This window comes from Betta splendens, unplaced genomic scaffold (assembly GCF_900634795.4).
Source record: "Betta splendens unplaced genomic scaffold, fBetSpl5.4 scaffold_29, whole genome shotgun sequence".
Taxonomy (NCBI): Eukaryota; Metazoa; Chordata; class Actinopteri; order Anabantiformes; family Osphronemidae; genus Betta; species Betta splendens.
Genome location: NW_026577848.1, coordinates 741,100 through 764,071, shown reverse-complemented (window position 1 = coordinate 764,071; position 22,972 = coordinate 741,100). Strand labels below are relative to the sequence as shown.

At 43.7% G+C, this 22,972-nt stretch overlaps 2 protein-coding genes across 11 annotated transcripts in view; both read right to left on the bottom strand.

Annotated features, from left to right (window-relative positions):
- The window catches only part of LOC121202064 (NACHT, LRR and PYD domains-containing protein 12-like), a 290,159-nt gene that overhangs the window by 26,721 nt on the left and 240,466 nt on the right, over nucleotides 1–22,972 (bottom strand). The gene's annotated exons all lie outside the window — the stretch shown is intronic.
- Nucleotides 13,854–22,156, bottom strand: LOC129603747 (NACHT, LRR and PYD domains-containing protein 12-like). 3 transcript variants are annotated; one of them, XM_055506704.1, is made up of 6 exons: nucleotides 20,311–22,156; nucleotides 18,707–18,880; nucleotides 17,721–17,894; nucleotides 16,837–17,010; nucleotides 15,511–15,684; nucleotides 13,854–14,808 (listed from the first exon to the last, which is right to left on the bottom strand). In XM_055506704.1, the coding sequence occupies exons 1-6, from the start codon at nucleotides 22,092–22,094 to the stop codon at nucleotides 14,799–14,801; spliced, it is 2,490 nt and encodes an 829-aa protein (XP_055362679.1). In that variant the 5' UTR covers nucleotides 22,095–22,156; the 3' UTR covers nucleotides 13,854–14,798. The 3 variants fall into 3 exon arrangements, with proteins under 3 accessions (XP_055362679.1, XP_055362680.1, XP_055362681.1); XM_055506705.1 differs by lacking the exon at nucleotides 16,837–17,010 and having other exon boundaries at nucleotides 20,311–22,155; XM_055506706.1 differs by lacking the exons at nucleotides 16,837–17,010; nucleotides 17,721–17,894 and having other exon boundaries at nucleotides 20,311–22,155.

Here is a 22,972-nt window from a genome sequence, read left to right as displayed (position 1 = left end):
ACACATTGAGTCCTAAATGAGCAGTAACAGTAAATCAGTGATGTGTGTGTGACTTGGAGACAGAATCATCACCTCTGAGCTTTGTTCTGGTTCTCATGGTCCCCACACAGACTGGTTTTAGAGGGAGGGGCTCCCTCCTCTCTGTCCTCACACTGATTCATGCTGCTGGATTCACACTTTCTACCTTCATGTGGAGAAGAAACACAAATCATTTATCTGCACATCAACTCAAATCCTTCATCATCATCAGCTGCTCCTCCACGGATTGTCTCTTCTTCTGTGGTTCATATCAGTGTCAGCTGGATGCAGTCAGACAGTGGGAGGCAGAAGAAGCAGCTGTTATACTCCTATGAAGAGTTCATTGAATGGTGCAGAGATCGCACTTGTGTTCGACATTGTTGTGTTCCTACCTTCATGTGGAGAAGAAGCACAAATCAATTATCTGCACATCAACTCAATAATATTTCAACTTAATTGAGCCCACATTATTCTTTGGATTTTAACCCAGGGGATGAAAAAGTCCAATCCCCTGAGGGGCAGTGGGCAACCACAGTGCAATGCCCGGGAAGCTAGTGTGAACTAGAAGACACACTGATCCAACAAATCCTGCTTCATCATCATCATCATCATCATCATCATCATCATCATCATCATCATCATCATCATCATCAGCTGTTCCTCCACTGATTGTCTTTTCTTCTGTGGTTCATATCAGTGTCAGCTGGATGCAGTCGGACAGTGGGAGGCAGAGGAAGCTGCACCAGCTGAGTACATGAAACGGTGAAGAGACTAAAATTTAAACTTAAAAGTTTAATGCTGGGCACGCTAATCATCCGTTAACACAAGACTTTGTTGATGCCGACGTGTTAATGCAGTTTGTTTTCATTAAAAATATTTGTAAAGTCCGTTGCTCACTGGCTCTGAATACAAATAGAGACAAACGATGGGTCACTGAAGGAGTGGGCTGCTGATCGGTACTAGCCTGAGATACGCTTCTTCCAATCAAAGCCTTTGGGGGCGGGGCCTAAGACCGCTGGAACCTTTTGGATTAAACTACCAAAATTCCAGTCGTTACATTTTGGTTCTTCCGGGTTATGGTTTTATGGCAGAAAGACGTCAAAATAAAACCTGAGCAAAGAAGAACCAGAACTTCTTTTTGAAAACGTAGAATGACTAGAACATTGTCCAGATTTAAAGCTCATCGAGGTGGTTTGGGATGAACTGGACAAAAGAGTGAAAGCAAAGCATCCTACAAGATTCAGAGGAACATCTGTAACAAAGACCTTTCAGCTGTTTTTTCTGCCAAAGGAGACAAGTCAACACAGCTTCATATGATCTGACTGGAAGTATTGTGGACATGAGTTAATCCAGTGTGAACATGGATTTAAGGGAACTCTCTGACTTGGAAGCTCGTCTGCTGGCGCTCTGGGACTTTTCTCTGCCTTTGTTTAAATAGAACTGGATGGATTCTGTCTGTGGATCAGTCATTATCTCCCACAAATGCGTGCAGAGCATCAGAGCTCAGCAGCAACACTCTGTCCAACATGGTTCTAGAATGATTTCATTTTTAAATGTAGCGTGAACTGTGTTCAAGTGTTTTACAGAACTGACTGAATGAACTGCTTCTAAGAGCTTTTTCTAACATGAAGACTGTAATGAAGGTGAACTGGTCACCAGCACATACAGTAGAGAAGGTTTAAACCCAGCAGAGCCCGGTTTGCTCACTCGCTGTTTCAGAACCTCAGTGTCCAGCAGCTCATCTGGTCTGTCCACACGTCACAGACAAGAATGAAGTGAAACTGATCTGCTTAACAAAACTTAGTATCTGTTCATGTAGTATCTGAAAACAGTTTGATGTTTAACACACATGTAAATCAGACAGCCCTATAAATTATTATTATTTCTACTGTTAGCTATGAAAATAGAGGGCTCTTTGGACTGATCACTGAGCGCTGTGTGGACAGCGGGAAGTGCTGTTGCGTGGCGTAAATTGTGAACAGGCTACAGGCCCAGCGCATGTGCTCCTCAGTAATAAACGAGCACTGGCTTCGTCAAGACACTCAGTAACATTGATGAGCAGAGCAGAGTCCTGGTTTGATTTCAGCTGCTTCTATAACAACAGGAGCAACGTTTAAACAGCGCCAGACTGATTTTGCTTTAACTCCAAACACCGTCAGTGTTTTTAGATCCTGTAGTGACGGAGAAGTCAACGTGCTGCTTCCAACAGCTGAACTTGTCACAGTTAACGTGGTCACTGAAAAACACCAAGAGGGAAGGAGAAAACGTGCAGAAATAATGTTGCTTGTGTTTCTTACATTATCACATAAATAATGACAGCTTGTGTTTAATCTCTGACGCAGCACATAAACAGGAACTATTACATAAAACCTGTTAAACCGGTTTTCAGCTGCAACAGCAGTTTGTCTGCGACTACAGCTGCTTGATTCATCATCAAACTTATGTAGAACAAACATCTGGCACCAAAACGATGAGCAATCAGTTGGTCACCAGTTAACGTGGTCACTGGAAAACTCGAAACACCAAGAGGGAAGGAGAAATTTAGCAGAAGCAGAGAAGCACCATGTTTCTGGACCTCAGTCAGTCTGAGCGGTCAGTACCACCTACTGTGAGCTCAGAACCAGGACAAATAACAACCAGGAGCCAGACCCAAACACCATCAACTGAGTAACAGTAATGTTGTTAAACACTCACCTCCTTAACTTCTCTTAGTGTTTAATTAACTTTTCCTCCTTCTGCGCTGTTCTCTCTAAATGGACTCTGAACTCTGTACCTGGATTACATGATCACAGAGACTCCACCCCCTCTCTGTTTACAGGAAACCAGGTGAGTTTAGAGGAAATAAGTCCTAATGTCTGACGTAGCAGTTCCAGTTCCAAAACAATCACTGTTACAACCTGACCTGAAGGTGCCTCCCACCAACTGCAGGACTGTTTTAAGATAACCAACCAGGATATTTTGGACCACCTAGATCTGAAAATAAACTATATTGGTCATCACAACTGTTTTCTTGGCCATGGCACTAGAGTCTGACTAGACCAGCTTTAACAGATGGGACAGAGTCACCTAAGAGAGACACAAATTATTTATTTGAATAAATAACAGTACAATAATACATAATATAAACAGTAGGGCGGCACGGTGGTGCGGTGGGTAGCACCGTCGCCTCACAACGAGAAGGTTTTGGGCCTCTCTGCCTTTCTGTGTCTCTCCGGGTTCTCCGGGTTCCTCCCACAGTCCAAAGACGTGCATTTGGTTTATTGGCTTCTCTCCATTGCTCGTGTGATTGCGTGTGTGAATGGTTGCCTGTCTGTGTGTTGCCCTGGCGACCTGTCCAGCGTGTACCCCGCCTCTCGCCCATAGCCAGCACCACCGCGACCCCACATACAGGGGCTCAGAGGTGTGGAAAATGGATGGATGGATAAACACAGTAGATGTTTGTAGTATTCAAGGTGGTGCTGAAACACATTCTTAGATATGACAGTTTACTAGAGGTTCTTACTGATCTCTCATTGGGATCAATGAAGAAGGTCTGGATGATTATCTTAAACCCACTCCAGCCAGTCTCTGTCTTATTCAGTGGTTTTGTCACCAATGGACAAAAGCACAAATATTGATGACAGAGAAGTAAACAGATAATTCAGTGTGTTTGACACATTGAGAATGCTACTGTATAATGGAGAAAAAGTATACTGATAACAGAAAGAGCATCAGTAACACATACAGTGTTCATATACCTTCATTTGTAAGTTGTCTGTGTGAGCCTTGATGATTTGCATGTCTTACCTAATTTCTGTAAGGCTTCACATAGACAGAACACTGGTGTGTGTGTCAGTCCTCTCTTCCTTCCAAAGTAGCGGGCGAGATTCCCGAACACTATTGTAGCAGATTCAAATTAAAAAATTTAATATCAATAATACAGTATCAATGCAGAAGCATTTATATTGCTCAAAATTGGGGCAACAGGTTCTTTACAGCTAGAACCAAAGCTTTAATTAATCTACTGTATTTAAACACCAGATATCAATTTGATGAGTGAATAATTATGATTAATAATAATCACAATTTTTACTTGAAAAAAACAAATCAGTCTCTAATGTCATGAGTTCTGGTTGCAGTGTCAGTGACAAGTGTCCTTGTCTGAAGAACGATGAACACAAAACCAGATCTTTTTAACGTTTTATTATACTAATACTACAAGACATATGAACAAATGGATATGAATATATGCAGCTGAAAAACAAGTAATAAAAGAATGAGCAGTAAACGTGAAACAACCAGCAATGAATAAACAGATAAAATGGCATGAATGAATGTGTGTGTGTGGTGAAATGAACACTTTATATGAACAGATGAATGAACCTTAACAAGAGTGTGATGAATTTTGGCGAGAGAATGTTATTAATCTCTAGAAACTGTACCTAAAAATTACTAGTGAATTTGGAAGGCTCCCTTTCAGTGCTTTGAGGAAACAACAACTTTGTCAGTGAAATCAAGAGAGGTCTTGCCTGTTCAAAGCAGTAGGAAGCTTTAGCATCCTTTGGTACCATCCTGTGGAAAGTGCCACCTGTCCAGTCACCAGGGAGTTGGAATTGGTTCATCGTCCCACTATGGAATTATTATTATATATTAAAAATATACTATTTCTTGTTTACATCACCTGTGTTTCATCAGTAATCAAATCAGTCAGCCACCTCTAGCCATAGTTCCCTGCCAGATCGTCGTATGCCAGTCAGCACCTTCCAGCGTTTCACCGCCCTGCCTGTTTGTGTATCGACCCCGCTTCGTGTTGCTGACTCCCGATTCCTGTCTACTCCTTACCGGTACTGTAAACCCCGTCAATCCTGTTGCCAAACCCTTGCCTGTCCCTGGACCTGTTTCTGCCTGCTTCCTTTGTACTGCAACCCGAGATACAGTGTGTATGACCTGGACCGTCTGTTATAAGGAGTACTGCATTAAAGCCTTAAATGTTACCCCCCTGTCTGACGTCTCGGTGCTGTGCATGTGGGTCCGATCTCTGCCTAATCCCTGACAATAAGAGATTAGGAATGCCCCAATTTGGATGTTACCAATCAAAAATAATGAAGTGTTGAGGTTCCTGAAATCATAACACAATTAATAACACTAAACAGTGATCAGAGTGTACATACTGTATTGCACAAATATTGCACTGAGCGAAACTTGGGGTATGGTTAGTGCAGAGTGTCTCAGCAGAAAACAATGTTTTAATGCAAGAGTTAACATCACCTCCTGATGAATGAGTAGCAGACTCCTCCTGTGACACATCTCCATATAAATATGTTAATTTAAATACAGTTTGCCTCTGTGCAGTACGCCAAGTGGAACCGCGTGTGCAGATGTTAATGCTGCAGGTCCTGCACAAGAGCGGAAATAAAAACATAAGTGGTCTGACACAAAGGTGGACGTGAAGTCCACCTTCTATATCAGATAAACATAAACAGGTGAAGGTGAAGGAGAAGCAAACCTCCTTACACAGTGTTCAGCAACTAATAAGTTTTACATTAAACCACCGACCAGTATTGACGCTGAAGTCAGGATGATATTTGGGGGCGCACAGGTTTTATGTGCAACAAGAATTAATATTAAGGCCGTTAAATTATTTACTGACCATGTTGCTAACTGTAACTGCATTTGTGCATCACAGATTATTTGTACATTGATGAATTAAAATGTGTCCAGTTGATGAGTCCGATCACATTAGACAAACCGCCTCTCGCTACAAATTGCTCTTTAATGTTGCCCTGATCAAACACATTATATGGGGACTTGATGCCTTGCTGACATACTGTACAGATCACTGCGTCCCACACAGCTGTCTCAGCTCGGCTCAGGGTCTACTACCCGACCGGTCTGCAGCTCCCTCTGAATGCCCCATGGCTGGAACCCTGTGGTCAACAGCTGGATGTGCACTGGCCACATGGTCAGATCGATCCTAGTATCAATAATATTGATACCAACGCTAGTATTGATATAGTAGACCGATACCCCGGCAAAAATATCGATACTTTGGTAGATTTTTTACTCCTCCGCACTGCTGCTGTTATTTCAAAGAGACGACCTAACTATCTGGTCTGTCTGCTTCTATAAGTGTATGTGTGAGAATGGCATGCATGCGTCTGTACTGTTTGCCAGAGCGAAGCAGACACACATCAACACTCCCCATACGCAACTTAGCGACTCGGGCGAGGAAAAAAAGCAGGCGGAGGACAGAGACGGCAGCAAAAAAGAGTAGCAGCACGTGGTCATATTTTCAAGTCAAAAATAAAACAATGGTAACCTGTACAATGTGCAAAAAGGGTGTTAACTACAGTGTCAACACCACCAATTTATATGATATAGTTACTGTTGAACTTTGTCTGGGCTTTATTAAATAAATACAATTTAAACCTGAAAGTCATTAATATGTATTTATATTTGATAATGCATTAATTGTCAAAAAGTATCGGTATCAGTATCTCAATCGATATCTGCAATACTGGTCCAGTATTTACTTGGTATCGGATCGACTCCACAGTTTGCAGGATGGCCCACCCCTACCACAGGGGTCGCACTCTAAGAACAGGCACCTCTACTACATTCTAATAGATCCTCTATTAAATCCTCTAACAGATCATCTAACAGAGCTGTGGAATATATATTTGCGCCATTTTGTGCATATTTTCATATCCTCATCTAATTGCAGACGCATGGCTGTATATTACTTATTTATCGTTTTTCTCCGGTGAACTGTAAATAATGATTGTTTTCACATGACGTTCACAAACATTTTCCAGTTTCATCTGTTAGTGTTGCCAACAGACCAATAGCTGTAGAAAAGTACTTACGCAAACCAGGGAGCTACCATAGAGTTACGCTAATTTCTACTTTGAGCGTACGAACAAACGAATGTTGAGCGTAGATTCTTACTTGTGCCAGGTTTTGTGTGTAAGTACCCTTCGTACATGAGGCCGCTGGCCCTTAATTCCTCACTAGGCATGGCAGCATTGCAACCATTACAGACGACCAAACTTACTGTACAGCCATGACAAGAACTGCAAATTTCATACGATGACATTACTTCGTGTGGCATTAGGTCTGTGAGTGACACTCCAGCGATTAGCTCGAGCACAGGTGAAGAAATGAAGAAGCCCTACTTAAATTAACAACTATGAACACCCGTCATTAAAAAGGAAACTCCACCCCTGGTTCCACCAACGAGGGTACGTTGCTACCGCAACTATACCACCTTAAGTATAACATGTGAACATAAACACAGTGGGTGACATAGGGACAAACAATCTGATATGAAAATGCAACAGAGACAAACTCCTACTTGTACCTGTACCTACAGGACTAGAGTAAAACATACAATTCAGTCCAAAGTACCACCTTTTATTAGCGATGGCCTGTTGAAACAAGAACTATCCAGGCATGGAAAAATAGTTTCCCCCTTCAAAAAGTTGACAACGGGCTGCAAACAACCTGAACTGCGCCATGTGATTTCTTACTGATGTCAAGTGTTTATGGTTCCTAACAACAAGAAGGAAGAATTGAACTTACTGTAGGTTTAAGGCTCAGAGTGGATGATTATCATTATGTACTGTTCATTGTGGTAAAGAGGGACATCTCATCAGAGCCTGCCCAGACAAAGTTGGGGACAACTCCCACTCTGCTGCAGGAGGCCGTGCAGACAACCATGGCAGAGAGGATCAACATGGAGGACAGGCTGACGGAAAGGAGGCAGTGAGGCTGGTGGTGGAGAAACTCCAGTAGAAAGTGGACATGACACTGGTTGGTGCAGACAACCAGCAGGCTGAAGAGGCCCACGTGGAGACGTTAAACAAGGGAAGTTGTTCACATGTCAACGTGAGATACAGATGTGTGATGATTTAGATGTAAACAGTGCTGCAGCTGAACAGGCACAGGGATGGAGGAAGGTGAAAAAGAACTCTGTATGAAAAGAAAAGAAAAGAAAAGAAAAGAAAAGAAAAGAAAAGAAAAGAAAAGAAAAGGCAAAGGTGCTGTAGACAGCTCAGTTTGTCAACATGCTGCTATTGTGTGTTTTCTTCTTATTTTCTTGTTTTTTGAAAATGATCATATTTTTTTTTCATTTTAACCCTGCGCTGTTGGTGTAATTTTTAAACTATCTTGTGTCACTAGTTTGTTTAAAACTGGTTCTTGTGTCAAATCTCTCTCTCTCTGAGGCTGTGTGTGAGTGGGAGCTGGGCGACTGTCAGACTCACTGACGTTTTCTAAAGTTTTTGTTTGTACTTTGTTAATATTTTTCCACGGTGGTGTTTTTTGTGGTTTTGTTCATCAGTGGGGTGTGTGAATAGATCGGGTAGGGGTTTAGTTTGTTGTTTTTTATGCTGTTTACCGACCTGTTTACCGCCGCTGCCTCTCGCCTTTCCGTCAATGAATGTGCGGTCGCTGCGGCCGCTGTCATCGGTGCACAAAGCATCAAGTCGCCGCCAGGATGAGCGGCTCGGTGGTGATCTTCCTGACAGCGTTGAAAACGTGACCTCCGTGGTTCAAAGCGGCGTCGTCATTAGCGACTCATTTGTCCCCGTGTCTCCTCTGACGCAGCCCGCGAAGAAAGTGACTGTGTCGAACATTCCACCACTTATCAGTGACGAACTGCTGAGTCGAGAACTGTCCAGACACGGCAGCATTGTCTCACCTTTCAGGAAGCTGCCATCGGGATGTAAACAAGCAGAGCTGCGACATGTGGTCTCACACAGGAGGCAGACGTTAAAAAGGATGAGGACCTGAACCTGGTCCTCAAGATAAAAGTTGATGAGTTTGATTACATCCTTTTGTAACATCTGAGACCATGAGGTGCTTTGGTTGTGGGAGAGAAGGACGCCTCATCAGGGCGTGTCCTGAGAAGACGCATGAACAAAGGGAACACAGTGAGGAGGAGGAGGCAGCAAAACGGGCTGAAGGTGAAGCAGAAGCAGGTGGACAGGAGCAGGGTGGAGGTGGTGCTGGGCAGCAGGCGGAGGATGGTGTGGATGCTGGTGAACAGGAGCAGAGTGATGGTGCTGAGAAGCAGCGGAGGGTGGATCAGAACCACAGCGAGGTGATGGACACGGTGCAGGGCTGCGTGAACAGGCACAGGGGCCGATGAAGCAACAGCCCCTGAAGAACAGGTTGTGGTGATGGAGGATGTGACGGTTGAGCAGACGACAAGCTGTGATGTCACTGAGACGCTTGTTGACACCGAGTCAGTGGTTAGTGAAACTGAGAGCTGTAAAAAGGCCACAACTGGAAAAAGAAAGTGTAAATCGACTGTGAGCGGCTCTAAAGAACAACAAGCGTCGGTGAAGAAGGTCAGAGTGAGGCTGAGGAGAACAAATATGGTGGAGTCAGACCTCAGTGAGGACGAGGGTTCTACTCCTGGTAGCGACACTGACGTCTCAGACTGTAACTCCTCTCAGCCACGGCCTCACAAATCAAAAGAGTTCCCTGTGGAACGTGTTAAGTTTTTACTGAGAACAAAGAACATGAAGCGTGTGAAATTTGAGGACTGTTTTTGTGATAAGGAGCTGTTCTAGGTCGGTGTGTTCACAGATGAGGAGCACCGGCAGAGGAGGATCCACTGACCAGGAGTGTTACAGGCTGAAAAAGACTGCCTTTAAACTGAAACAGGAGCTTCTTCATGAAGATGATGATGATGATGGTGTCTTTTAAACACTCTGTTTTTGACCTTAGAGTTGTGCTTCTGCTCTGCACTGTTTTTTTTTACCATCTCTCATCATGGTCCACGTTAAAGTTGGCACTTTAAACCTGAATGGAGCCAGAGAATTAAAAAAGAGAATGAGTTTGTACGAACTGATGAAGTTGAACCACATTGATGCAATGTTTGTTCAGGAGACACACAGTGACAGCAGCACTGAGGTGGACTGGACCAGGGAGTGGCCTGGGCAGGTGGTGCTGAGTCACGGCAGCAGCACCAGTGCTGGTGGTGGCATCTTGATCTCTGGGTCCTGTCCTCCAGTGTCCCTCACTGTGTCTGAAATCGTCCCTGGCAGACTGTTGGTGGTGCGGGACATGTTTTCTAACAGCACTTTGGTTTCAGTGAATATTTATCCTACTATAGGTGCAGAGAGACTCCTGCTGCTGGATAAAGTAAATGCTGATTTAATGGATTTTAATTCTGAGGCGGTGATTTTAACTGCACTGAAAACAATAATCTGGATAGAAACTACATGGAGCCACATTCTCCATCAAAGCAGCTTTTAAGCCGAGTCCTAAAGACTCATGAGCTGGTGGACGTATGGAGGAGTCTTCATGGGCAGGACAGACAGTACACATGGTCTCACGTTAAAGACAACATGGTCTCTTTAGCGAGACTTGACCGTTTTTATGCTTTTAAGCTTCATCTGAACGTTTTTAGGTCCTGCTTCATCAGACCTGTTGGTTTTAGTGATCATGCCATGGTTTTAATTCACGTTTTTATTAACAACATACATGTAAAGCAAGTGCAAACTGGCATTTTAACAACTCTGCTGCTGGATCAGTGTTTCAAGGATGGTTTTAAGTTCTTTTGGGAAAATTTTAGAACCAGAAAATCTGATTTTCAAATCTGAGACAGTGGTGGGATTGTGGAAAAGTTGAGATAAAACAGTTTTGTTTACAGTACACTCTCAATGTCACAAGGGCCATTACCAGGTCAATGAAGGATCTAAAGAATGATATTGTGGAATTACAAACCTTGGTGGAGTCCACAGGAAACAGGAGGCACATTGAAGTCCTCAAATCCCAAAAGGCAACTCTTGACAACATATCGGGCACCAGAACACAGGGGGCGCTGGTCCGATCTAGGTTTCAGAGCATGACTGATATTGATGCCTCTTCCAGATTTTTTTTTCAGCCTGGAGAAACGTAATGGTCAAAATAGGTCAATCCACAGCCTGTGATCCACTGCAGAGGTCATCCTGGAGGAGCCTGGTGACATCAGGAGGAGGGCGGTGGAGTTCTACAGGGACCTTTTTCAGAGTGAGTACACTGAGGATGAGGAGGGCATAGACTTCTTCTGTGGGGATCTTCCTCAGGTGTCTGGAGAGACCAACGATGCCCTGGACATGGACATTTCTCTGCAGGAGCTGTCTACAGCCCTGCAGGGCATTACGGGAGGGAGAGCTCCAGGGCTGGATGGCCTCACTGTGGAATTTTATAAGACGTTCTGGTGTGAGTTTGGAGCAGACTTTCTCTCTGTGGTTCATGAGAGTCTGACAGGGAACTTCCTGCCTCTCAGCTGCAGTTTGCTGCCCAAGAAGGGTGACCTTTAGGATAGCAAGAACTGGCGTCTGCCTCTCCAGACAGTGTGGAGAGTCCTCTACAAGCCACCACTGACCACCACTGAACAAAAGGACTGAGGACCTGCAGTGGAGGATTCTACATGGAGCCATCACCGTGAACTCCTTCACTGGGAAGATCAACCCAGGTGGTCCTGTGTGCACTGTGGTGAAACAGAGACTGTCTTCCACTGTTTTATGGACTGTACACGACTGGCTGAGCTTTTTAATTTATTATCTCATGTTTTTAATGCATTTAAAGAACTGTGGAGTGTTAATAGTTTCATCTTTGGTGCTGGTTACAGCAGAACAAATGCAGAGACGTGGCAATTGTTAAACTTCTTGTCTGTTCAGGCCAAGCTGGCCATTTACAAGACCAGACAGGTGAAGGACCATGTGGTGGTCCCTGTGTTCTGAGCCCTGGTCAGGGCCAGAGTGTGGGTGGATTTTAAATTTTTCAAAATCACCAGTGACCTACCTTATTTTAAACATCAATAGTGTTACTGGGATGTCATCTGTTCTGTGGTGGAGGATGACCTTGTTTTTAGTCCTGCTACTAGGACTTAATGAAACCATGTCAATTACTGTATGGATTCAGGTTTGAGCCATTTACGTTCAGTTCGGATCCAGTTTCTATGTTGCTGCAAAGAACAGCCCCAATGACCCAAACGTTACTGATCCTCATGTGAGTGTGACTCATGGTGTGACTTTGATGACGTCACATGGAAACTGGTTACTTCTAAACCAGAATCACATCATCCTATAGAAGATTTGGAACAAGATGCTGCCTGGTGACACGCACAGTGTTCAGTTCCTGTCTAGGTCTTGGTCATGTGACTGCTCCCCGTGGACGATGGGTCAAATGCAGAATTCAGTTTTTCCACTTTGGAACTAATAAGGATTCCTAAATAATTTCTAATTTAAACATACAACCAGATCTAATTACATATTTTGCTTCCCAAGACTTCTCAGTTTCATATATTTTGTAATCATGTCAATGAAAACAGATTAAATCAGGTGTCACACAAGAAATGTTGTGTTTTCCATGAATTTATGTTTGTCAGGAATAAAGGGTCCTGTTCCTTTGTTTGTCCATGAGGGGGCAGCAGCTGCACTGCACTCGGCTTCTTGCAGACCTGTGCAGATTAATCAGTTCTAGGACTTTTGCAGCCATTTGCAAAAAAGAACATTTACATAACATAACAGTTTTAACTGGCTCCTGATCCTTTGCTGCTGCTCAACTGTGTTGAGGAAGAAGTGAATTTACTTGAGTTCCTGAGGAGACAGAACAGTCCCTGAGTCTGACTGTGACGTTAACTGACTGGAGGCTGGATCACTGATGACAGCAAGAACTCAACTACAAACATCACAACAACTTAAGTCAGGCACAGTCACAATTGTTTTCAATTATTGATGCTCAGAGCAGTCAGCGTTCACAACAACGCTGTGACTCGTGTTCCTCGGTACAAAGAGGTCGTCCACCAATCGTAGCATCAGTGGTTTGACTGACGCTGACCCTGTGACTCATGTTCCTCCAGAGACGCAGCAGTCGGCCTCCAGTCAGCAGATGAGCACCCACCCTGAGCCTGGCTCTTTCTCTGGAGTTTGTCCTCTCCACGGTGGCCTAATGCTTGTTCAGGGGGAGGCTGCACAAACACGCTTTACATCAGGAATTTGTCACGGAATGGCAGAGAAGAGACCCAAATGCACAGCGCAGACGCAGCAGACGGGAGGTATGATTAAAAGAGATATTTAATGCAAGAATCCAGGTCACAGACAGTCCAAGTCATACACAGGTAGGCACAGTTTCGCAGCACACAAGGGATAAGCGTAGGTAACAGGCGTGGGTCAATACCAAAGGGCTCAGATCTCAGAACTAGAATCAGCAGGCTTAGACAGGTCCAAAAACAGGCAGAGTTCAGCAACAGAGTAGAGACTTACAAAACTGGTCAGGATCAGGCGAGAAGCGATGGTCAGAGATACGGAACTGGGTCGACAACAGGATAAGCTGAACTAGAGAATTGCTGGAACGTGAGGTCATAGAATCAACGATCCGGCGAGGTACTGGGGTGAGAAGTGGTGCTTAAATGCAAGGTGAATTGATTACTGATGAAGTGCAGGTGTGGATAATGACCGGGTGAAGCAGGAACAGCTGTGACATGACGTAAACCGGAAGTGAAGCTAGAACAGAAACAGAAACCGGGAGACTACCAAAATAAAACAGGAAATGGAAACTGGAACCCAAAACGATGATGATGAACAAAGTACTTTCAAAATAAAACTGAAAACAGAACCAGAACCTGACAGAATTGACCATTTCAAATAAATCATGTTCTGGCTTCACAATAAAATATTTTTGATTTCATTTGATTGATGTTTGTGGTAATATTTAATATGTTTATAGGTCAGATATTGGTTCAGAGGTACAGTGGTCTTTTTGCTTGTCTTTTACTAATGAAATGTAACTTCCAGGTTATTCTGTACTTCCTATAATGTTAAACCTAGACAACATCAATTCTGAATCATGAAACAGTCTGACCCTTACCAGTTTTATTTCACTGTTTTAACTAACTTTAACACATAACCACTATCATTCAGTCAATTTAAACATCATAGACCTCGATCACATGCTGTGGAAAACAACTGTCTAAAATGATGATGTCACAAAAAAAACATATGCAACAATACTGTAAAAACCCTAAATCAATGGTCTCCAACCTTTTTTGTGCCTCGGACCAGTTTAATGTCACAATATTTTCACGGACCGGTGTTCCGTATTAACTCGTGACCACGTTAACTGGCGACCAACTTCTGAACGCTGCACTGGTTGCTCTTAGTGATGGCAGCAGTTTGAAGCAGGAAGAAGCATGTTATCTGTCCATGACGATGCCGTGTAAATGTTGTTGTTGTGTTAATGTCTTGTCACATTAAGTAAATGTAGTTGTACAAGAAACAACCTGACGCAGTTTGAACGTCGCTCGTCTTGTAGTTACATGAGTTAAGAGGAAGTGAGTCTGCTCCTGAACTGCTACACTCTGCTTTCAATAAAGAATCAAATGTGAAACCTCTGCCTTTAGTCTTGAGTCAAAGAGCAGCCACGAGGACACAGGTTATACAGTAAAGATGCTTTATAAACAATCTGTCTGTGTCCCGAATGTCTACTTCATACAGTATTACAACACTAGAGCATTAATTTGTGAAAACACTGTTTATACAAAAATACAAGTGAGGTAGTAAATTATATGAATAAATGTACATCAACACTGTCCCCGATATCTAACTACTGCACCACACACTTCATTTCCCACATGATCCTGGTCGACTGGACACAGAGCAGCTGGTCTCAGATCAGTTCACACTGAGAGTCGTCTCCACTGGTTCTGGTTCCTCTGTCAGTCAGTTGTGGATGAAGCTCTGCTCCCAGTAACATGGACCAGTCAGAACCTCCACACACACACTGCTGCTGCTTCTACATCTGGATCATCTCCAGCTGCAGAGAGAATGAGAGCAGAGAGCAGATCAGTGAGTGTCTACAGAGACTCCCTTCATCATCTGTCACATCCAGGACAAAGAGCAGCAGGACTTCAGTCATGTTTACAGCACAAGTGGAGCAGCTGATGAGCTTCCTTTCAACTGGTAGAGCATCGGACTCGGAAGGCAAAGTCTGTGGTTCGATCCTTTGCACTACAGCGCCAAATGCAGGAAACAAATTTAAGGGAAATGTTAACTAAAATATTAACATCAAGTCTGCACATTTACCCCAGTTCACAGTGAAACAAACTGCTGAGTCGTGGCTTTAGAGGCGACTTCCTGTTGGTCCATCACAGACAGAGTCGCTGTGTGGTGACCAACATCTTCTCTGCTTTGAAACATCAGCTGACACAGAAACATGAGAAGCTTTGGAGCAACTAATGACAGAAGGACACAGACACAGATGTGATGACTGGACTTCAGCAGAGGTTCTGCTCTGGACCAGCACCACATGGTTACTACATGGAACCATGGTTCTATCAGCCAGACTGATCTCAGAGCTGTGACACACATGAACCTGATCAGTAGTTAGTGTTGATGCTACGACACTTTGATGAGTGACTGGAGCTTTACAGGAAACACTGGATCTCTGCTGTGACACTAACTGAGTTTAGTCCAATACTGCTGAAAGCAGCACAGACTGACTCCAACCTCTACTGACCTCAGAGTCTGCAGTCCACAGTCTGGACTCTGCACCAGGTCACAGAGAGCCTTCACTGATGAATCCTGCAGCTTGTTTCCACTCAGGTCCAGTTGTGTCAGATGTGACGGGTTGGACTTCAGAGCTGAGACCAGAGAATCACAGCTGATCTCTGACAAACTGCAGAATCTCAATCTGAATAAAGAATCAAAGATGTGGATCAAAGCATTAATAATGAGTCAGATTTGTCCTGATCACTGATGTTTAGTCTAAAATGAGCAATGAATCACAAGCTGCTGTTGACCTCAGTCACATCTGGAATCAGTAGAGAAGCGGATGGACTGAAACCCGACTGAAGCCAAATATTAGTTGTGAAGATTTTCTCTGATTCTGATAACATGATGAATTGAAACCAACCAACACTGGACATTTTCTGCAGCTGCTTCACAAAAATCAGTGAGAAATGCAAGTGAGTAACTCATGAAGATTTCATCTCAGTCAACAAACACTTTGATGACAACTCACTGAAATGAAGTGAAACTGCAGAAGAAGAATGTGATGAATGAGTTTCCAACCAGAATGGACCTGCCTGGTTCCACTGGGAACAAACACACACTCACTGACTGGCTCCTGTTTGGTGCCACCTTGAGTTTCTGTGCAGTGGTTCTGATGAACTGGACTTTGTGCTGATGTGAACTGACTGTGTGGTGTTCACAGCTGGAAGGACCTGGGTTCAGCAGGAGCCTTTCTGTGTGGGCTTCTCATGTTCTCCCTGTGTGTGTGGGTTCTGTTCTGGTTCTGCAGCTTCCTGCCACAGTCCAAAGACCTGAAGTTCTGCTGCTTAGCTGCTGACTCTGAGCTTCCATAGGTCTGATTGTCTGTTTCTGTGTGTTGGACCTGTGATGGATGGTGACCGGTCCAGACTGGACCCTGCCTCCTGCTGAGTGACAGCTGGGATCAGCTCCAGAACCACGCAGACCCAAACAGGAGTTGATGGGATGATGGATGTATAGATGCAAAGGAACCACTGTGAAAACCACAACTGGACTTTTGGACTTAGACCAGTTCTCGTTGTTTCATTAGTTTGTTATGAAAGAACTTTTTTATCCCTTATCCATTTTTTATCCCTTAGAAACAATTTGGGTTCAACATTTAAAGAATATTGTTTTATATTGTTGTTTGTGTTTTAATGTTTAGTGTTCTTTAAGTGGAACCGAAGTGATCAAACTAAACAGTAAGTAAACAAAAACCAAACCATTAAGTCTCAGGAGCGAAACCTGCTGGTTCCCTGAAGCAGAACCACAGTCAGAACCTAGAACCTAGAACAGTAACAGTCAGTGAACTGACCTCAGAGTCTCCAGTCGACAGTCACGACTCTCCAGAAAACCACACAGATGCTTCACTCCTGAATCCTTCAGGTTGTTTCCACTCAGGTCCAGTTGTGTCAGATGTGACGGGTTGGACTTCAGAGCTGAGACCAGAGAATCACAGCTGATCTCTGACAAACTGCAGTAAATCAATCTGAATAAAGAATGAAAATGAAACAGTAGAAAACACAGTCAGTTGAAACCATTCAGTGTCTCATTGTGTGTTTGGAGCTGAAGATGCTTTAAAAAGTAAAAGTTTAGAACCTGGAAGTCCAAACACCAGAACCAACAAAATGCAGGTTAAAACAGTAACAAAGACTCATTAACATTAATGACAACACGCTGCTGCTTCAGCTCAGACACTGTGACTTCACGTCTTCAACTCTGCAGCTCCACCACTGGCTCCATCTGGACTCACTCATGTTGTGCTGACACATTTATCTGAGCTTCTACTGAAGATCCTCATGAGTCCGACTCAGGTTCTGGACACGTGACACGTTTATAGAAACATATAGTATATGTTCTGTTGATGGAATGACATCGTCACAGAAACATTTTATACTGAGGAAACATTTTCAAGAGTCAAACTGATGGAAAGAGTCAAACAAACAGATCCAGAACTTCAGAACATCATGGGTTTGAAAAACTGGGTCAGAACCAACATAATGGAGCCTTAGAAAAGGGTTGGAGCATCAGCTACTGATCATAGATTTGATAATTTCTGACTCATTAAACATTTATTTTGTTTTTATTCTCTTTGACTTTACCATGAAGACCCTCAGTGTGGATCAGTAGAACTTCAGCCTCATGTGTCAGCACAACGTTCACATTAAGCTCACACAGAACTAAAACATACAGTCTGACCTCAGAGTCTCCAGTCGACAGTGACGACTCTCCAGAAAACCACACAGACGCTTCACTCCTGAATCCTGCAGGTCGTTGTCACTCAGGTCCAGTTGTGTCAGATGTGACGGGTTGGACTTCAGAGCTGAGACCAGATAATCACAGCTGTTCTCTGACAAACTGCAGTGCCACAATCTGAATAAAGAATCAAAGATGTGGATCAAAGCATTAATAATGAGTCAGATTTGTCCTGATCACTGATGTTTAGTCTAAAATGAGTGACTTTGTGTTTGTGTTGTTGTGTCGTCATAACCTCAGCTTCTACACATCATCCACATGTCAGCACAACATTCATACACCTGTTGATGTCAGCACTGATTCACAAGCTGCTGCTGGAACCAGTAGAAAACCAGACGTGTTGGATCAAAGACTTCATCTGGTTCCTTTCATTCATCGTCTTCTCTCTAAATCTGAACTATTCTGTGTCGTCTGATGGAAAATGTTCAGACTAATGTTTGGATCAAACTCCAAACTGACCATTATTGATGAAGTGAATCATCTTTAGAACTGATCCCAGTCAGATGGATGTTCTCTCCTCTGGTTCTACATGGAACCTAGAACCTTCTGTAGCAACATGTCTGCAGCCTCATATTCATGCTCCTGTTTCCTGCTTGTGTCTCTACAAAGTGACATCATTGTCAGACAGGAAGCATCACACACAGGTTGAAGTGTCGCCTGTTGATGGAGACGAATCAGACGCCACTAAAGATCCTTCAAACATGTGGAGACATGATTTACTCGGAGTCTCTGTCTTTTTCTTTAAATGTGACAGAACAGTAAACGTTTGTTCATGAGCTTTATAGACTTTATAGAGTCACAACAAACTGTCAATCATTCCTGCATGTTTCTGACTCATGAGTCTCTTTTCATTCTAGATTCAAGTGGAGACGTTTAAAGTGATGAGCTGAAAAACTGCTGCTGAGACATGAACCAGGAAAAACACTGACCTCAGAGTCTCCAGTCGACAGTGAGGACTCTCCAGTCCAGCACACAGAACCTTCACTGAGTCCTGCAGGTTGTAGTTGTAGCTCAGGTCCAGATGTGTCAGATGTGACGGGTTGGACTTCAGAGCTGAGGCCACAACTTCATAGTGAGTCTCTGTGAGTCCACAAGCAGAAAGTCTGTGATGACAGAAAATATAAAGTCTATAAATGTGAAGTGTCTGTGACACAAACTGACTTCATAAATATTGATGCTGAAGCAGCTGTAGCTCATTTGGTCTCATCCATCACAAAGTGTGAAACTAAGCTAAAGCTAAAGTTTCTCTGTTGGATTCCTGATGTAACTTTACAGCTGCTTTGATCTGATCCTCAACAAAGAGGTTTTCTAGGATTTTATTATTTACAAAAAAAAATTAAAACGTTCACATGTGATTTGTAAATGCTGCACTGAGCTCTTTTGCTTTGATGAGTTTTGTGTCTACATGAAAGCGGGCAGAACAACGTCCGAACCAATGAATACGTTTCCAGATTGACCGGTGATGCCGCACGGGTTGCTCTCAGTTACAGCAGCTGTTTGAAGCAGGGAAAAGCGAGTTAGCTGTCCTTGTCGAAGCTACGATCTTCTGTCAATAAAATATAAAATGTTAGATCTCTGAGCCCTGACTTTTATGTTTTCTTTGGATTAAAAAACAAATGTTGAATGTTCTCAAATAATATAATATTGTCGCCCTCCGCGGCTCCCGGTGTTTGTTTTTTTTCATTGAAACGTGGGTGTTACCGGTGGCAGACCTCTGTTCTAGATCATCCTTATTCACTTTTTTAAATTGTAGTAGTGTAACCTTAGTTAGTATTCCTTTTTATTTTTTTTATTTTATGTTTGGCAAACGTGGCATTTCAGCTACTGTGATTTTATCTGTAATTAACATTAGTTCCTACCTGCCCTTGTTGACGGGGGACAGGAAAAAGGTGACACGCGTTGGGTAAGAGCGGCGTAAAGAAAAAAGTGTACATGTGCCGTACTGTCTTGCCGTGTGGTGCATTAAAGAAGAACACCACGAAAAGAAATCAGGGTTACAGTAGCTTGTCTGCCACAAATCGAACGCTGCACGCGGGAGGGCGCACCGTTCAGCTTCTTATTTTCGGTTTTAAACTGCCATAATTTGCCATAATTTACTTACGTTCATAACTTCATACTATAACGCGACCAGCGGTTCATCTCGTGATCACATGATGATGATGAGACGCTGTTTTTCCAATAATTAAAATTAAAAAACCGCTTCCACTCGAACCCCGAACAAAATGTTTTGTTGCCATGCATGTTAACCACTATATGACGTAAGCAACTACGATGTTTTAGGACCAAAGGTGGGAGTCAATCGCCACCTACAGGCCAATAGGACGTAACACACGCTTCCCGCAGTGCAAACCGGGCACTGACGCGGCAGATTTGAAACCCAAACACGGTGGGGGTAGACACTTTTACCGGCTGCCTCTGTAGTTGATGTTTTCACTCTTTGAACTTTTAGATTCTGTGTGAAGTGTTTTTAACACTGAGGCTTCAGCTTCATGTTGCTGTAGATTATTATTGATCACATTAACGTTGGACTTACTGAGCCTTTCTGCAGTTCCTCACAGCTGGAATCAGTCTCTGTCGTCCCTCCTCTGATGTGTTGTACTTTTTCAGGTCCAACTCATCCAGAACCTCCTCTGACATCTGCAGCATGTAGGCCAGAGCTGAGCACTGGATCAAGGAGAGTTCCTTCTGTGATCTGTTCTCTGACTTCAGGAACTCTTGGATCTGCTGATGGACTGAGTGATCGTTCATCTCCATCAGACAGTGGAAGATGTTGATGCTTCTGTCTGGAGAGATTCTATCACTGTTCATCTCCTTCAGGTTGTTGATGATTCTCTGGATGGTTTCTGGACTGTTCTCTGTGTGACCCAGCAAACCTCCTAAGATTCTCTGGTTGGACTCCAGACAGAGGCCATGAAGGAAGCGAACAAACAGGTCCAGGTGGCCACTTGGACTGTGGAGGGATTCATACATGGTTACACTCATGACATCATCCAGAGCAGCATTGAAGTCTTTCAGAAACTCCTCCAGTTCCTCCATCTTCCCGTTGGTGTAACAGAGCATGATGTGAACAGCAGCCAGAAACTCCTGAACGCTCAGATGAACAAAGCTGAACATCTTGTCCTTGGTTTTCCTCCCTCGCTCCTGTTTAAAGATCTCTGTGAACACTCCTGAACACACTGAGGATCCACTGACATCGATGCCACTCTCTTTCAGATCTTCCTCATAGAAGATCAAGTTTCCCTTTAGCAGCTGCTTAAAAGCCAGTTTAGCCAATGACTTGATGTAGTTGCTGCTTTGTTCTGGTCCGTACTTGTCTTTAGTCCGATCCATCTGAAACCCCAGGAACTCTGCGTACATCTCCGTCAGGGTCTTGGGCAGCTCTCCTCCCTCTCTGGTTTCCAGCAGATCCTCCAGAACCGTAGCAGTGATCCAGCAGAAGACTGGGATGTGGCACATGATGTGGAGGCTTCGTGCCGTCTTGATGTGGGACATGATTGTGTTGCTCTGCTCCTCATCTGTGAATCTCTTCCTGAAGAACTCCTCCTTCTGTGGGTCAGTGAACCCTCTGACCTCCGTCACCACCTCAACAAAGTCTCCATGAATCTGATTGGCTGCTGCAGGTCGTGTGGTGATCCAGATGCGAGCAGAGCGTAGTAGTTTTCCTCTGATGAGGTTTGTCAGCAGCTCATCCACTGAGGTGGACTCTGTGACGTCACGTTGACCCGTCTCCTTCTCACTGGTGCTACAGTCCAGTTGGAGGCGACTCTCGTCCAGTCCATCAAACACAAACAGAAGTTTGAAGCTGCTCTTGTCATAGTTGCTGTTTCCTGATGACTGTAGATGTGTAAAGATGTAATTCAGAGCCTCCAGGCTGATGGACTCAGTTTCTGGGATACATTCATGAATGAGCTCTGACAAACTAAACTTCTGTCCCTTCAGTGGATTCAGCCGACGGAAGGTGAAGGGGAAAATCAGATGCACGTCTTGATTGGACCTTTGTTGGGTCCAGTCCAACACAAACTTGTTCACAAGGACTGTTTTTCCAATCCCAGCGATTCCATTGGTCAACACTGTTCTGATGCGTCTGTATTCACCAGGGGGATGTTTGAACAGGTCACTGGGCTTCACTGGCTCCTCTGCTGATCTTTGCTTCTGCTGTGTCGTCTCAACCTGTTGGACCTCATGCTGTGTGTTGATGTGTGAATCCAGCCCAGCTGTGATGTACAGCTCTGTGTAGATGTCATCCAGATGTTGGTCGACTTCTGACCAGCCTGGTTTCACACAGAAAAACTGGTCTTGGAGGTTTGATTGAAGCATCTGCTGGTAATACGTGATGGGAAACAACACGTCTGGATCCAACAAGACACAAATAAGATGAAGTGTCAGGAGTCAATAAATGTCTGTTTCATTGATTCAAGTCTTTGTGTGTCTGATTGTTTGTGTGGTGTTAAATGTTGAGATAAATCCTCCTACTCTGCCGACAGTCAGCCAGCTCCTCCTGCTTCATCCTCCTCAGGAAATTCACTGTGATCTTCAGGAACATTTAACTACTTTCTACATTAATTCATTGTTGGACGTTGGCTCTGGTGTCGACACTGAGGACAAACAGTGTAAACTTAAGATTACAGTAGTAATTTCAATTTACTGCTGCAAGTGAAGAAGCTTTAAGACATTTGACCAAAACCTTTATGTAGAGACGTCAATAAACAGATTTGATCAGAGATGATCAGCTGCTTCCTTTGATGTCAGAACTTCATTAGAAGAGGAGCAGCCCCTGAGACCCTCTACAGGATCAGAGCTTTAGCTACTGCTGGATGGAGATTTGATCAATGATCAGAGTGAAGAAAGCTTCTCCTTCACATCAACACTTAAAACATAAATCAACCAGATCAAGAAATGAAAACAACACAAATGTTTATCATCAGAGACAGTTCACATCATATTGTTCAGAATGACTCAAAGTGACAACAACTCACTGTGAGTCGGATACAGGTTGGTCTTTGAAATCAACAAAACGGACATTTGACCAGTCGCTCTTTAAGGACACACAGCTGGGTCCAGGTTCAGGTCCAGGTTCAGGTCCAGGTCCAGGTTCAGGTCCAGCTGATCCTCGTCTCTGATGGGACCTGATAGAAAAACACCTACAGTGACTCTCACACATTGAGTCCTAAATGAGCAGTAACAGTAAATCAGTG